The sequence below is a fragment of the Notolabrus celidotus genome, chromosome 15 (genome assembly GCF_009762535.1).
Source record: "Notolabrus celidotus isolate fNotCel1 chromosome 15, fNotCel1.pri, whole genome shotgun sequence".
Lineage (NCBI taxonomy): Eukaryota > Metazoa > Chordata > Actinopteri > Labriformes > Labridae > Notolabrus > Notolabrus celidotus.
Window position 1 is genome coordinate 11,543,229 of NC_048286.1, and position 16,037 is coordinate 11,559,265.

Sequence of the window (16,037 nt, forward strand, 5' to 3'; positions counted from 1 at the left end):
GTTTCATTCAATATATTCAGACTTTCATTCCATATATATCAAGTTTCCTTCCATATATTCAGACTTCATTCCATATATATCGAGTTTCATTCAATATATTCAGACTTTCATTCCATATATATCGAGTTTCATTCAATATATTCAGACTTTCATTCCATATATATCAAGTTTCATTCTATATATTCAGACTTTCATTCCATATATATCAAGTTTCATTCCATATATTCAGACTTTCATTCCATATATATCGAGTTTCATTCCATATATTCAGACTTTCATTCCATATATATCGAGTTTCATTCCATATATATCGAGTTTCATTCAATATATTCAGACTTCATTCCATATATATCGAGTTTCATTCCATATATTCAGACTTTCATTCCATATATTCAGAGTTTCATTCCATATATATCGAGTTTCATTCCATATATTCAGACTTTCATTCCATATATTCAGACTTTCATTCCATATATATCGAGTTCCATTCCATATATTCAGACTTCATTCCATATATTCAGACTTCATTCCATATATATCGAGTTTCATTCCATATATTCAGACTTTCATTCAATATATTATTTCCTGAACGGCTTGCCATAATATATATATATATATATATATATATATATATATATATATATATATATATATATATATATATATATGTGTGTGTGAATTGAAAATATGGTTTACTGTCTCCTTTCTCGATGATCATACTGTGTTATCCAAATTTAATACTTCAGGTTTAGAACTACTGATATAGAAAATACATAATAATACATAATAATATAAATAATAAATATAACCTGCATCTAGTTGTGGTGAGGTCAATCTTAATCACACATTCTTAGTGAACAACTCACCGTTTTCAGTTCCATACGTGTGATCCACTTGAGATTTTGTGCCTTGTTTGCGACCCCACAGACCTTTATGTCCCACATCGTTCTGAAAGCCACATAAACTGGAATCGAACCCGCAAGCATCTAAGAAGTTGTTTGAAAAAAGGCGAAGTTGTAATCATGTCTGTTTTGTTTTGACATCCTGTAATTGTATGAAAATGACATACCATTGTTATTGCAGGCCCCTTCTTTCACTGTAATGTCATCGATGGCGATAAATCCTTTACCGTCAGTGTTTCTATGGCCAGTGAACATGAGCTGAGGACAAAGGAGGACTAGAATTAAACACATGAAAGAGAATATCAAAGTCAATAAAATCAAAGAAGATGAATGTGTCTTATTGTGAGCATATTTCTGCTTTTGTTAATCTGTTCGTTGACTAGATGAGTATGCAGATTTAAGTCCTTCCTATAAATCTGTCCATGTTGGGGTTTTGGATGATATTTCATTATCAATTCAGCCAAGAAGTTGTAAAAAAGATGCATCGCAGAAAAATGTAAAAAAAAAACAAAAAAAAAACCCGTTGCTCCACAAGAGCTAGAACTGAAAAGTTTATTTTTTAGCAGTAAAGCAACTCACCTAAAGTTTCTGATCTAGTATATCTAATTCCATATATGTATTAAACAAGGTTTAAGTGTTTTGTACTTTTCACCTGTGTTACACTGTTCATGCTGATGGTTACTTGTGCATTTATCCACTCTGGATTCTGGCTCCCTTTGCGAGTCCACAACAACGCCTCAGAGGATTTCTGGAACAATGAAGATCACAACAGCCAAACAGTCAGAAGCCTGAAAGCAACATCTGAAACACAAGACTGGAGTCGCTCTAAGGTCAATACATACTGTCTGAACGAGCAGATCCAGACTGGACACTGAAGGTCCGAGCATGTGGTACCAGAATCTGACACAGAAATCAGATGCTACATCAATGACAGGAACAGAGATGACAGCTCTCTCCCCATCCTTTGATCCAGATCCATTCAGCAGTAAGAAGAAACCTTGTTGGACAGAGACAACAAAGAAAGACTGCAACAAATAATGCTTTGCTTTTTATGAATCATATATGAATTCCTTTTATGAAACTTTACTGGGAGCAAAGTGATTAATTTAAAGCAAAAGGATTGCTTTTGCAACTGCTAAGATGTCGTCTGATTCACAAAGCATGTGCAAAGGGTTAAATGCTCCCAACATTGCATTGCAGAGCTAAAAGTGTTGTGTGCATCTACGTGGTTGTTTCCATACATTCAAATGAGACATAAAATATGCCTCCTTCAATGCAAAAAGCCCAATTGAAAAAAAAAACCAACCTAATTCATAAACGCCAGTGAACAGCCCTGCGCAGTTTGAATTAAATATTTACTGTCTGCTGAGAGCTGATGGTAACTGCAATGAAGTATTTATAAGCGTTGTCAGGCTTGATCTCTTCAGTGATCAAATCAACTATTCATTCTGCAGGTGACCTAGAAATAATATATCTGTTCATAAAGTCTGTAAATATTACTTTGACAGAATAATTCTTATAATAAAGATGGGTTATATCAGTCCAGGGCTTTCTGTGGCTCAACCCCCTACATACTGGCCATGCCATTACACATTACATAGTGTTTTTTTTTTTCTTTCATCTGAATAAGCAGCTTTTTGTCAACTCGGTCAAATATTTTTCACACTCTTCATAAATCGACTCCACAATAAAATGGTGATTTTTTTCCCTCTACATCCAGCTCATCTTAGACCAAATTTTGCACTGTCAGGATGAGAGTGCACAGCGCAGCTCTGTACAGCAGAGAGTCGAGATGCTGACAGCCCAAACTCAAAATTGGAGCAAACTGCACAATGCTGTAGAAGTTTGTGTTTGAATATCATTAGTGCAATATGCTTTGTGAATCAGACCTTGAGCTGGAGCAGATAGAGAGGCAGATGATGCGCAAATCTTTGTGCTATCAGCAGCCGCAATCCATTTTTAGTGAATTCCCAACAGAGTGTTGGTGTTTTTATTCTTTACGTTTGTTAATACCTTGATTATTTCCAACAGTGTGATCATACTGAGGTCCATCCCATGGCTGCTCCAATTCAAGTCCATGACTGAGAGTCCAGTTCAAATCATCACTGACCTCCTGGACCCAACTGCATAGACCTAATGTGCAAGAGTCAGATACAAGGTAGTAAGATCCTGGATTTGGTATCAACAGTCAAGAAATGTTTAGCTTTACAGTTTGAAACTATCCTTATTCAAATACTTCTCTAATGGCCTGAAGTTAACCCAAAATCAAACATTCATAAAGAGCTCATAAGACATTTATTGTTTCTTCTACTTTAAAATTCTGACCTAAGTTTTTACATTTATCTAAAAAGAAGTGTGTGTTTCCAGTTTTGCCAGCTGATTTAGAGCCTTTGTCAAGGCCACCATGAACACACAAGGGAATCTCACAAGCTGCTGTTTAAGTGAATTTTTTACTTTGTGTGAATACTTTGTTTTGTGTTTCATTAAGGGAGCAAGCATTTAAGCGTGTTTTCTCTTGGTGACCTTGCTCAAAGGTGCAGTCCATGGCAGAGGCAGGAGCAGTGGTGGGTGTGGTGTCAGGGATTGGGGTGGTGGTGGGTATCATGTCCTCACAGGACATGTTCCTGATGATGTGGATGTCGTCCAGGGCAAAGCTGTTGTCCTGTGACTTGGGACAAGTGGCTTGCAAAACAATCTGCAGTAAAAGATGATCGTTCCTTAAGGAATATGTTAGAAATATACTTCATTGGTATATACCACTTCAAGAAATGCACTTGTTGCCTTACTTGATGGAGTCCTGATGCCTTATAATCCACTCTGTTTCTGATCCATGTGCGGTTAGTGTATCCATTTGTACTCCATACAGGACGCAGTTCAGCAGTCTCATTCACAAACACTGTCAGTGTAATTTTTGAGGGCCCTGGAAGCATCAAAAGTCATCATCAAATAATCAGAATTTCTAATTCTGATGATGTCATGGATTTGTAATCCATATTTCTTTGCCTTAATATAGATTTTTACTGGAATGTGTCTTTAGGTTTTGTGACCTCTGTGCTAATTGTTCTATGATGTGCTGTTAAGTTAGCAAAATAGCTTCATTTGGATTTGTACATGTCAGAAAATGCCCAGGCCTCTGGGTTGGAAGGAGAGCTAGCTCTAAGGTCTGTATTTTTTTCTAGCATTTCGTTCATTTTTCACAGCATCTGAAATAAGTTACCATATTTCAACTTTAACTACAACCAAAGTATGTCCTAATAAATGTTAGTAAAGACGTATGTGTGAATGCTTTTGTCAATTGTGACCTTCATATAATCAAATCATTGCTTGCTGATAAATATAGAAGACCGCACTCACCAGCGCTCCACCCATTGGCATAGTGCCAGATTTCCAGACAAGCTCTGTCCACGGCCTCCATCGTCTCACTCTCCAGAAGGGAAGTTTTTTCTCTATCAGGCTCAAAGGGACCAAAGAACACAAAGTGGCCTGGAGAAAGAAAAGTAATCCACTTGTAATATGCAGGAAAACAACAGTGATGTGCCCTATAGATCGACATAGTTGGTCTAGAGGTTTTCCAGTTAAAGACTACATCTCTTACCCAGGGAAGAATCTGTGGTGTGGTCTCTAGCTGGAACGAGATTACCCTTACTGTCACCCGAGAGCCAGTCCCAGTCCACCCCAGACTCTGCTGGAGGACTGTTCACCCAACCACAGAGGTCCATCTCAAAGTCACAAAAACCTGCAGATACAATATACAATCACACATGCATATGGAAATAATAAACAGCAGATTTATTTTTTCCAAAAGTAACAGCTGCCACTTACCTTGTGGAGGACAAGCACCATTCAAGACAGTGAGGTCGTCAAGGGCGATGTCTCTCAACGGTTCCTCCCCGACCACCGCTTCAAAAACCACCTGTCAGTCAGAAGGCAGATATGTAGATTCAAAGGTGAAGAATCACTCTTTCAGGTCCCTTTGTCTTGACATGCTCTGTATAACTGAGGAATTGTGGAGTTATCAAACTATAAAGAGTCTCTGCTGAAGAAAAAAGGTGAACTAAATGTTAAAGTGACCGAAGTGCAAAAAGGAGTGATGCACATATAAACAGGTGTAACAAATGACACAGTAAATAAACTGCACATAGTGAAAACACAGAGGGTGCAGAGAAGGACACTATAGATTACTCCAAAACCACTTCTTTCAAGAAAGTTAAATATACATATAATTGATGGACAAATATGGAGATACAAGGTTTATGCCTGACAGTGACCATGTACAGTAAAAGGGTTAGCTCCCTTCCAGAGCATTTCAAGTTTTCATTGTAAGCATTACTGTCTTTGAGTACTGATTCCTTCCAACCCCAACCCTGCCTCAGCAGATGTCTGTCTAACATGAGTTTTATTCTGCTTGAGGTTTATGCCTGTTTAAATGAAGCTTGTCCTTGCAGCTGTAACTTGCTAAATGCTGCAAAGTGCTCTGCTCATGGTGGATTAAGATGAGATCAGACTGAGTCGTGTCTGTAAGATGGGACTGGATCATATCCTGTCTTGATGTTGGGTCTTTGTTAATAATATAACAGAGCCTAGACCTGCTCCGTTTTTAAAGCGCCTTAGGATAACATTTGCTGTGATTTGGCGCTATATAAATAAAGACTGATGGATTGATTGTCTTTTGTGTTTCATCTGAGCTAAGCTGAAGCAGATAGGAGCAAGCAAAGGGGAGTCACCACATAGACAGTAACTTTGGAAGACAGGTATGAGATTTTCCAAGTTCAGATTGTTGAAAAAATTACACACTGATGAACAGAGAAGGAATAACGATTAGAGTGAATGACGGTACCCTCATGTATAGATTGGCAGTATTGGTCAGTATTGCTATAAGAAAGACATGTAAACCTGTCTTAAGCCAAAGGAAAAGCAAAAAAAGGGGTTATGATGAGAGTCTTTTAAAAAATGTGCACTGATGTGACAATCATTTATGACTTTTTATAATTATCTGATGACTACTTTCCAGCTTGGTGTAACTGAACATACCTGATACGAACTGCTTGGACTGAGGAGCGTCACTCTGCCATGCCGCCAGTGCTTCCCCTGATCACCTCTCCTGGTCCAGAGCCGGGCCGAGGGTACCTTGCTTTCAGGCGTTTGTACATAGACATGAAGTTCCCCCACTCTGCTTCCCTCCATGTAGTACCAGAACATTAAGCACTCCCCTTCAGGAGGGGTGGGCTCCATCAGCGCTGTCATCACTGCTACTTTGGACCCCTCAGTGTGATTCCACAGCTGGGCACTCAGGTAATAGCCTACACACAGGGTGGAGATATCAGGGTCATATAATAGTTTAACATATTGTTATGCATCAACCTTTAAACCACTTTTTTTTTTAACAATGACCATCACAAGGTCATAATTGTTAATTATCTATGTGTCTTTTATTTTAACATTTTATTATTACACACCAAACTCAGGATCCTTAAAAATAAATTAATATAATGTCTTTATTGAGTGTTTTCCTATTTTAAGAATCTAAGCCATATTGGAACTACAATAACTACTACAAGATACACAGCAGTTTTCTAAGGAGTATCAAACCTTGCTCTGTCCCCAGAGTGTGATCTGTGGAGGGGCCTGAGGAGTTGGAGGGTTTGGTCGCTCCACTGATGCGGTCCCAGGTGAAGTTTGCAGACGGTTGGGGCAGCAGACCACAGAGGGAGCCCTGGAAGGTGCACTCTCGCTCTGCAGGACAAGATCCATTCTCACCGCTGGTAACCAATATGTTATCAATAGCAATGCTGCCTTGATGTCCACCAACCACTGCTTCTATAATGAACTGAAAGAGGATACTACAGCATAAGTTATCGAAGCATGAGTTCAACCTTGTGTTAAAAAAAGTGCACCTGAAATAGAAGTTGAATAGAAATAAATTAAGCTTTATTAGTTCCCGCAGGACACGGAAGTCACACGCCTAAGCTGCTGTCAGCTTTCTGGAGTCCCTGAGCTTCCTTGTCTTGTAGGTTCCTCTGAGTCGCTGCTGTGGACCTTCCAGACTCCACCTGCTACAGACGTGCTGGACTCCAGCAGCAACAGCTACTACTACTACAATCTGTCTCATCACTATCATCTCTCTCTCTCTTATTCTCCTCTATCCCTCTTTCCAACTCCAACTCGGCTGAAGCAGATGTCTGTCTAGCATGAGTCTGGTTCTGCTCGAGGTTTCTGCCTGTTAAAAGGAAGATTTCCCTGCTGCTGTAACTTGCTAAATACTGTGAGTTGCAATGCTCATGGTGGATTAAGATTAAATCAGATCGAATCCTGTCTATAAAATGGGACTATATGTGATCCTGTCTTGGTGTTGGGTCTTTGCTGATAATTTAACATAGAGTACGGTCTAGACCTGCAATTTTTTAAAAAGCCTCTTGAGATAACGTTTGTTGTGATTTGGCGCTATACAAATAAAGATTGATTGGGTGATTGAGTTTGAATCATTGTTTCCAATCCACACAACCAATAACAGCTCACTCTAACAGTAAGGCGGTCTATTAAAATATATCTTTCATCTCACCAATCCCGGCCACACTCTGTTGCTGACAAGTGTTCCTGAATGAAGTAAAGTGAAAGCGTGTTTCGGCTGACCCGTTATTAGAATAGAATAAAAGAAGAGAGAAAATAATAAACCCTCTTTGTTATGATCAATAAGAAATATACACAAAATAACAACAACTACAATACCTGTATTGGCTTTTCATTGTAGAAGGTCAGATCAACAAATCTCCATTTGTTTCCTTGGGTGCCGCTCCTCATCCATACAACTGTCTCTGCCTCACCAGAGTGCTTTGATATAAACTTCAATGATCCTAAAAACAAGCAGATATCTCACTCTGTGTGCATTTATAGGATAAATAAGTAGTGATAGAAGACAGCTAACAGTTGTACACTGTTTTTTACAACTGCTCCTTAGAAGTCTAGTAATAATAGTAAGATGCATACCGATGCTGTTGCCAAATATGTGGTATGAGAAGCTCACACATATGACTCCACCCACAGGTTGGGGAAAGCTGATGAGTCTGGCCACTGATGAGATATTTGGCTTGGATTCAGTGCTTATGAGCATGTAGTAACCTGTGGAAGAGGAAAAAGGGAGAAATAATGTCTGTCTCTGTTTTAAATGATCAGTCACCATGAAGGTGATGGTGTCAGCCTTTTAATGTGGTTCTTAAATTAAGGTTACATATAAGAGAGTTCAGTCAGACAACTCACATTTGAATGGTTTGAACTGTTTGTTGCAGCAGCACATCATTGTCTGTGTTTGGTGTCTCGGCTCTGACCTCATTACTGCTCACAGTTTTACTTTTACATCAGGAGTGATGAGATAATATCTTAAACCCTGCTAGTTGTGGCCTGCAGATGGATTCTGGGCTGATGGTGGGGCTATAATTTTTTGCGCGGCACTTGTGCATGGCAGTGATGGTAATAGCAGAGCAGGGGTAAAGAGTGGAAATCTTGCAGCTTAAATAGTCCAGCAAATTGGGAGGATATGTTTGACATGTGATTTTGAGAAGGATGGATGTCAAGTGTGACATCAGTTACATGCTTTGTTCCAATACATACAGCACAGATGTACTTTTATATTAGTTATACTTGCAGTAGTTTAGTAAATATAGAAATAGATAGACATAAATCAACATAAATTCCTCTCTTATGCTGTGTCAGAAGCATGTTTATATAAAAACAGGCATGAGATAAATGCTGACGATACCTCAGCGTTCTTACTGGTTTGTAATGAGTGATGCATGAAATCAAACATTTTGGAATGCTAGGATTCAAAAGGACTTCAAAGTTGCTTCAATAACTAACTTGTAAGAAATGAAGGGCAACACTCCTGGGACTTTAAAAGCTCAAGATGATTTAGTTGTCAGAGATGAACCCATGCCGTAACCACCCGTATTGCTTATTATACATTTGAGAGCACCTCGACAATCAAATCATCAAAATAAATGAGTGTTTGAGGCTTTTGATGCATCAGTTTTCAGGGTGCACCTCACCAAAATGCAATGGGGTAATCATCTCTCACTGTCCAAAGGATCCTCACCATTACCAGCAGGGCCTTCAAAGAATCCTCCTTCACTCCTTTCCCACAACAGACTGGCAGTATAATCATGATACCATGAGCAGGTGTCCTTTTCAAAATCGCATGACAGTTTGTCTGATCCAGCTGGGACATCTCCTTCCAAACAGTTCTCAAAGCTGATATCATCCAGCATCACGTCTTTGACTGCGAATATTGAGGCGCTGAATAAGAACTGCAGCTGCAGAAAGAGAAGAAGAGTTTGACCCTGACTTTGGAAATTAATTCTGAAATTGACATCAGAGGAAGCAGATTACTGTTAAAAGATTAAAGAGAGGTTCAGTCTGAGGTATGGCTGCTTGATTTTCCCTCAACCCAAAAAACAATCAGAGTATGTGACTTGTGAGCACTTCATGGCCTGGGGGGCTTTATGGCAACTCAGCTCTATTGACATATACTGTATGAACCAAGCAGTGATACAGTCAATTAAAACAATTAAATCTTAAGTGCTTTATTGACTCCCCAGGAGGCAATTAGTTGTTATGTAACAACAGGAAGAGGGGCAGATAAGGATATGATAAAATACAAGGTTCTGTTATCTATGTTTAGGAGAGCTCCCCTCTGGATCCAGATTAACTTGAAGCATTATACAGATATAAAATCATGTCAAGTGTTTTGACTTCATCAAGTTGTTTATTGGATGTGTCTAACCAACTTCTTATGGCCATGTTTATGAATGAGCAAAACAACTTATTTCCTCCATGCATGCACAGGTCTCTTCTACCTAAATCAACGTATTTTCCTCACCATATGTACCCACCATCTGAAGAATGTAATTTAAAATCGCATTAATAGATTACAACTTCTTATCCGTGTAAATCTTAACAACATACAGGATATTTCACATACCGTATATCCTCCTGGTTGATTACCAATAAAGGCTTTAGACATCTCCCATCCGTCCGTATGACTTTTAGAAATCTCATCCAACGTCGTCTCTGTGAGGCCTCGGACCATCGTTAGTTTAAGGGGTTGTGACCATGATGATGAGGTATTATCGTAAATGTGATACCAAAAGCTTAAACACATTGACAATTATTTCACAAAAGTCAGGCAAAAATAAAATCACAAAAAACCCTTAGTAAAATGATTGATGCTTATCGTCAATCAAAGAGACGTGTAGAGGGGTTGTTTTCATACCTGATCTGGCATCCCAGAGCAGCCTGGCTATCAACTGTGTACTCTAAGGTAGCCGTTGGAGAGAAACCACCTTGTTTGCCACCTATGTGCATGACATGTCCTGTGGCCAGCAGAAAAATATGAAACAATTATAATATCACAAAAAGAAGGTCTAACTAAGTCTAGTAAGCAATCATGTTAAGTGAGCAGTACTAGTACTACAACCCCTCTATGCTTCAGTGTCCTTCCTCCACTTTCACAACCCAGTCACCATACATTATCCTAATTATTACCCAACTACCTTAAAAATCAACAAATGTTGACACAGAAATTATGTTATTGTTTAAAATGTGTTATACTTTTGCTGAAAGTTGTGTGTTACACTTGCAGCTTGAGCTGCATCCATAGAAACAGTAACGGTGAGCTCTCTACTCTCCTTAAAATGAGCTGACTTAGTCTTATTAGTCTTTAAACACAAACATATTGCACTCTGTGTTCCACCGTTAAGTGTTTACAAAATGCGCCTCAAGGCCTACAGTCTTTGTGTCTTTAACCTCTCCAGCTTTCCTTAGCTTTTATCTCGTCTATTAATTTTACCAACATAAACAAACAAAAGTCAAATGAACAGGATGTCTCTACAAGTAGTATGGGAGGTGGAGCCTTCAGCTATCAAGCACCTCTTCTTTGGAATCATCTATAAGTCAGGGTCCAGGAGGCAGACACCCTCTATACTTTTAAGAGTAGGCTTCCAACTTACCTTTTTGATAAAGCTTATAGTTAGGGCTGGGTGTCTAACATGAGTCTGGTTCTACTCAAGGTTTCTGCCTGTTAAAGAAAGTTTTTCCTTGCTGCTGTAACTTGCTAAATGCTGCAAAGTGCTCTGCTCATGGAGGATTAAGATGAGATCAGACTGAGTCCTGTATGTAAGAGGGGACTGGATCTTATCCTGTCTTGATGTTGGGTCTTTGTTAATAATATAACATAGTGTACGGTCTAGATCAGCTCTGTTTGTAAAGTGCCTTAGGATAACATTTGTTGTGATTTGGCGCTATATAAACAAATATTGATTGATTGACACTGCAAACTGATGCACTGAAATGCAATAACCATAGGCTCAATATCATAATGGATGCTTCAAGTGTTCACTGAGCAAGAAGCCAAAAGATTTAGCGATCCCCCTACTTACTGGCAGTACAGGTCATAAACCTTGCCTACCTCGTGTTAACAGATGGAACATGAGTCAAACTAGAATATTAAAATACACAGCATATACATTTTCCTAAAACATGGTTTCTGTCATTATAGTCAGTTCCTATCATGCTGATTTATATCTCATATTTCTGACAAGTTTAGTTTGAATAAGTTATTTGATTTAAAAGGATGTTTGATTGACAGCTCTGTTGACAAATGTGGGCTGCTGCTGTGTTCTGAATCAAGTACTTGACCCAGCTGTCGAATAATCTAATCTAGCATCCCTATCCAGAATTTATGATCCCACCACATCCGTTCTAAAGAAATCAACAGCAGGGGGGATAGCTTGAACAGAACATGACAGAAGGTTAATATTTACCCCATGGACTTCCTGTGGTGTGGTCCTGTCCAGGTACTGAGGTGACATTTGCCAACTGCCGTCTCCAGCTGTAGGAGTCACTGGTATCGTTCCATCCGCAGGTGTGATTCTCAAAGTTACATGAGCCTTAGCAAAAAGGGTGGGATGGTATCAATACACTGGTCGGAAAGAATTTAAACTAAAATGTTTTGAAAAAAATTAAAGCATTGTTGTTTTAATGACTTTTACACACTGCAAATCCAATGCTCATCTTCAAATATTTGTTGACATTTACTGTTTTGCAAAAAAAAAAGTTTCACAGGACTGTTATCTTACCACAAAACTCCATTTCTGAGCCATCTTTACAGTCCTTCCTGAAGTCACAGGTGACTCCAGCAGAAACACATTCTCCAGATTTACAGCTGAACTCCTCAACAGTACAGGAGGACGCAAGGACCAACAATACTGTAAACAAGTTTTATCACAGAGAGATAAGAAGAAAAGAAAGTGAGAGAGAAATGTGACCATAATGCACGTGTTCAGAAAACCAATGTAACCTGTCACTCTGAAGTTTGACGGGGTTACAGCTTTAGTGAATCCTCCACAAAGACAATATACGCCTTTCCAAATCAAATAGTGATACATGAAATGTGAATGAGATGAAGCTGTGAGGATCTTTACCTGACAGCAGAACAAATACTTCCTTCATGTTTGGAGGAAAAAGACAGCTACCAAGACAAACTAAAGAGAGATCCTTGTAGCAGGATCAACACCCCGGCTACACCTCTGTTGAACACTTGACTGTGCCTGTAATATTGGAGTGCAACTTTTATAACAACAATTGAGCGATGTTCAGGCTCCTTATCTAAGAATCTAAGCTTAAAGTCCAGCGTGTACTCAGTCAACTGCTATACATTTCCGCTGCTCTTGTCTTTATGACCCTGACTGCACGTCTGCACATCTGCACCTCTGTTACTCTAACAGATCAGAGCTCTAAGTTTACAAGGAGATCTTAATGTCATATAAATGTTCCAGACAAAATTAAAGATTTACTACACTTTACTGAAGTCTTTGTGAGTGTGACAGTGGGGAGGATGGTATTTACTCATGTTTGGAGTAGCATAGTTTGGGTTTTCAATCTTGTACCTGCTCATTTTATCAACCATGTATTTTGCATCATGCTCTATTTCTTAGGTTCAAATGAGGTCATGTGCCCTATCAAGTACTGTACCGGCAATAACAAAGCATACTGGATCTTATCTTGATATTTCAGAGATAAAAAAATTAAAGGAAAATGAGACTGCGTGTTCTCATTTGAGCATGAAAGGTTGACATGTTTTTTCCCAAATCAGTGAAAATGAAAGCCATTACTTTCATATGTGTAGAGCAGGACAATAAGGACTTCTGCAGGGCGTGATATTCCATACAACTACATGCATTCATACTGTTAAAAGAGCTGCTTTAATTCTTTGTATAAACGTTGTTACATTTTCTTTTGACTGTTATGAATCTTACACCTTAACTGTCCATCCACTACCCTTCCTCTCCTTTACCTTAAGTTACTTCTGTAAATTATGTCAGATTACAACTTTTGGATTTTTTTTCCAAGAAAACAGATGATTATGTCATCTCAAACATCATCTGAGCAAAGGTTTAGAGCTCTTTGGGAACTCACGGTTATCATGGAGAGAAAGCCACAATGAACCTACATGTACATATAGGTTTACTCACAGACCAGAAGGAGAGCACACATTACGGCTGTTTTAAAGTCTTTACATGGCTGTTTCTTTTCATACTGATTTTTAAATTATTTTACTAGTTTTTAAGGCACTGCATGGCCTTGCACCAGACTACAAATATGTGTTAACTTGTGCACATGTTTTTTTGTTTACTTGCCACATGTGGACATTGGTTCCACCCATGTTTTATCTGCTGTTTTGTAGATCTGACAAAGATACATTGAAAATTCAACTATTAAAAATCAGCGCCACACTTAGAGGACTTGAGCAGTCTGGTTTAGAAGCAAGCAGGAATTTTCAGACTGATCTGATATTCCTGGGTTCTGACCTTTTAGTGAAACCCGCCAAAACACCACTCCTGCATACAAAAAAAAAAAAAACTGCAGTCGCATATGTTCATATTTCAGCGCGGTCCTCAGTCTGAAAAAGGAGAATAACTGAAGAGGAAGTGAAAATACAAAATGCTATGATGGATGTTGAGGAAGAGAGGGAGAAGAAACCTCAACATCTGAATGCCTCTCCCCCAAAACAGGATATTGTGTTGCTACACTCTCAAAATTCTCTTCATCAGCAACAGTGCAATATCACTTTGCTCTAAAAGCCTCACAAGCAGTTGTGTGCCTTCCTTGTATCCATTACAGCATTGAGTGAAAACTGTCAGTGAATTGGCCTAATTTGGATAAAAGCATACTAATAATAATCTTTTTTTTTTTTATAGAGCCATTTCAATGAAAGTACTTTACAAAGCTTAAAAACAAATAGCAAACAGAGACACAACACATCATAAGACACATCAGCAGTAAACAACAGTAAACAGGTGAGTCTTCAGCTTTGCTTCAAATACATCAACGGAACATGCTAGCCTAATGTCGACAAGGAGACTGTTCCATAGAGTGGGTGCACGGAATGAAAAGGTCCGCTCACCAATAGTTCGGACCTTAGGGACACTTAAAAGGCCAGTCCCCTAAGAGCGAAGTGCCCGAGCAGGCACATATGGGTCCACCAGTTCAGTGAGATAAGAAAGTGCAAAGCCATTTACAATTTTAAAAGTCAACAGTAACACTTTAAAATCTGCTCTGGCGTGAACAGGCAACCAGTGAAGAGAGGAGAGCACTGGAGTTATGTGCTTATACCTGTGTGACCTGGTCACAAGGCGAGCAGCTGCATTCTGCACCATCTGTAGACCTCGCAAACTCTTCTTGGGCAGAGCCGACTAAAGAACATTGCAGTAGTCCAACATTGATGAAATAAATGCATGGATAAGAGTCTCAGCATCACTGAAAGACAGGATCGATCTTATCTTGGTGATATTTCTTAGGTGAAAAAAGGACACTCTTGTGCTTGCTTGGATATTGCTAGCAGGTTGCAAGGTGTTTTAGATGACTTAAGAAAAAAATACAGTTATGCCTTCTTCTTAATTGCCCATTCACAAACATGAACTTTGACCTGCAGAATCTATTTTACCTATCATCACTTTGAGTCCTGCATTTTTGTCTTCAGTAGATAAAAAGAGCCACGTTTCCCCTGCTTTTATTTCTTATCCAAGACTTATTAGCTCTTTTGAGTTATGTAATAAAGAACAGGAAACTAGTTGAAGTGCCAAACCTCCAAGTTAGTCAATAAAGTTGTTCGAGTAAAACTGGAGTATGTGATTTGGTTTGAAAAGGAAATCAAAACAAACTCTGGTGGCTGTTATCATGTAGATACCCCTATACACCAGTAAACATTTGCATTAAGCTGACACCTTAATATCACACAGGTGATTTTTGTTTAAAGGGATATTTCAGTTTTTTCAAAGTGGGGTTCTATGAGTTTTATGTCACTAGTAATTGTACTAGCCATAACAGATGCCAGTCAGCTCGGCCCCTGTAATGAGAAACTGCAGGGAGAAACAGCATGCAAGTTAGGCTACAGTTTTCAGCAGACGGGGTCAGTTCTGCTGAGTAATTTAGCCAATTTTTGAAAGACTCCCACCCGAGCACTCATCTCAGTTTAGGAGTACACTCTACTTGGGATTTTTTCAGCACTTCACTTTGCCACCAGAAAGTGTTTGTTTTCGCACTATTTCCAGACACAACACAGACATGCTCTTCTATCTAGTACAATTACTAGTGACTTAAACTCATACAACCGCACTTCAAAAAAACTTAAATATCTAAGTCATTAAGCAGATGTCTGGTGATGGTGTAGTTTTTAGAGTTCAATCAACAATGAAAAGGGCAATAAGCAAAAAAAAAAACATTCTGTAAGGTAAATCAATATCAGTGATACAGTACAGCACTAATTCTCACAGTCTTAAATAACTTAGCGTGCTTAGTGGATATTTTGAAAGAAATTCATGTCATTCTGCATTTTATGCATCCAACTGTGCTGAAAAGTCAGAGCGGATGGGTCTGAGTCCTTGGCTGGATGCTGCACTGGACCATTGCATTGACTCTGATGAGTCATGTTTAGCACAAATCTCTTTCACATCTTTTTTTTCCAAGACAGGAAGTCGAGGGGGCCACTTTTGCTTAACCATTTTTGGAGACATCCGTGCAAGCAAGAAAGTGTGTGTGTCCGTGTGTGTGTGTGTTGGTGTTTTGTGTATGTTGTCCTAACTTCCC

General features: G+C 38.9%; 1 protein-coding gene across 1 annotated transcript in view; it reads right to left on the minus strand.

Annotated features, from left to right (window-relative positions):
* Positions 1-16,037, minus strand: part of si:ch211-106h4.4 (MAM and LDL-receptor class A domain-containing protein 2) — a 78,064-nt gene that overhangs the window by 20,234 nt on the left and 41,793 nt on the right. Inside the window, exons 2-20 of the mRNA XM_034702715.1 lie at positions 12,029-12,157; positions 11,714-11,839; positions 10,165-10,264; positions 9,874-10,042; positions 8,989-9,205; positions 7,887-8,018; positions 7,629-7,753; positions 6,492-6,729; positions 5,934-6,202; positions 4,725-4,815; positions 4,498-4,638; positions 4,257-4,385; positions 3,689-3,822; positions 3,426-3,597; positions 2,916-3,035; positions 1,745-1,899; positions 1,555-1,650; positions 1,070-1,160; positions 867-986 (exon numbers count right to left, since the gene is read on the minus strand). Of these exons, the coding sequence (XP_034558606.1) occupies positions 867-986; positions 1,070-1,160; positions 1,555-1,650; positions 1,745-1,899; positions 2,916-3,035; positions 3,426-3,597; positions 3,689-3,822; positions 4,257-4,385; positions 4,498-4,638; positions 4,725-4,815; positions 5,934-6,202; positions 6,492-6,729; positions 7,629-7,753; positions 7,887-8,018; positions 8,989-9,205; positions 9,874-10,042; positions 10,165-10,264; positions 11,714-11,839; positions 12,029-12,041 (2,638 nt within the window). The 5' untranslated portion in view covers positions 12,042-12,157. The remainder of the gene's footprint in view (positions 1-866; positions 987-1,069; positions 1,161-1,554; positions 1,651-1,744; positions 1,900-2,915; positions 3,036-3,425; positions 3,598-3,688; positions 3,823-4,256; positions 4,386-4,497; positions 4,639-4,724; positions 4,816-5,933; positions 6,203-6,491; positions 6,730-7,628; positions 7,754-7,886; positions 8,019-8,988; positions 9,206-9,873; positions 10,043-10,164; positions 10,265-11,713; positions 11,840-12,028; positions 12,158-16,037) is intronic.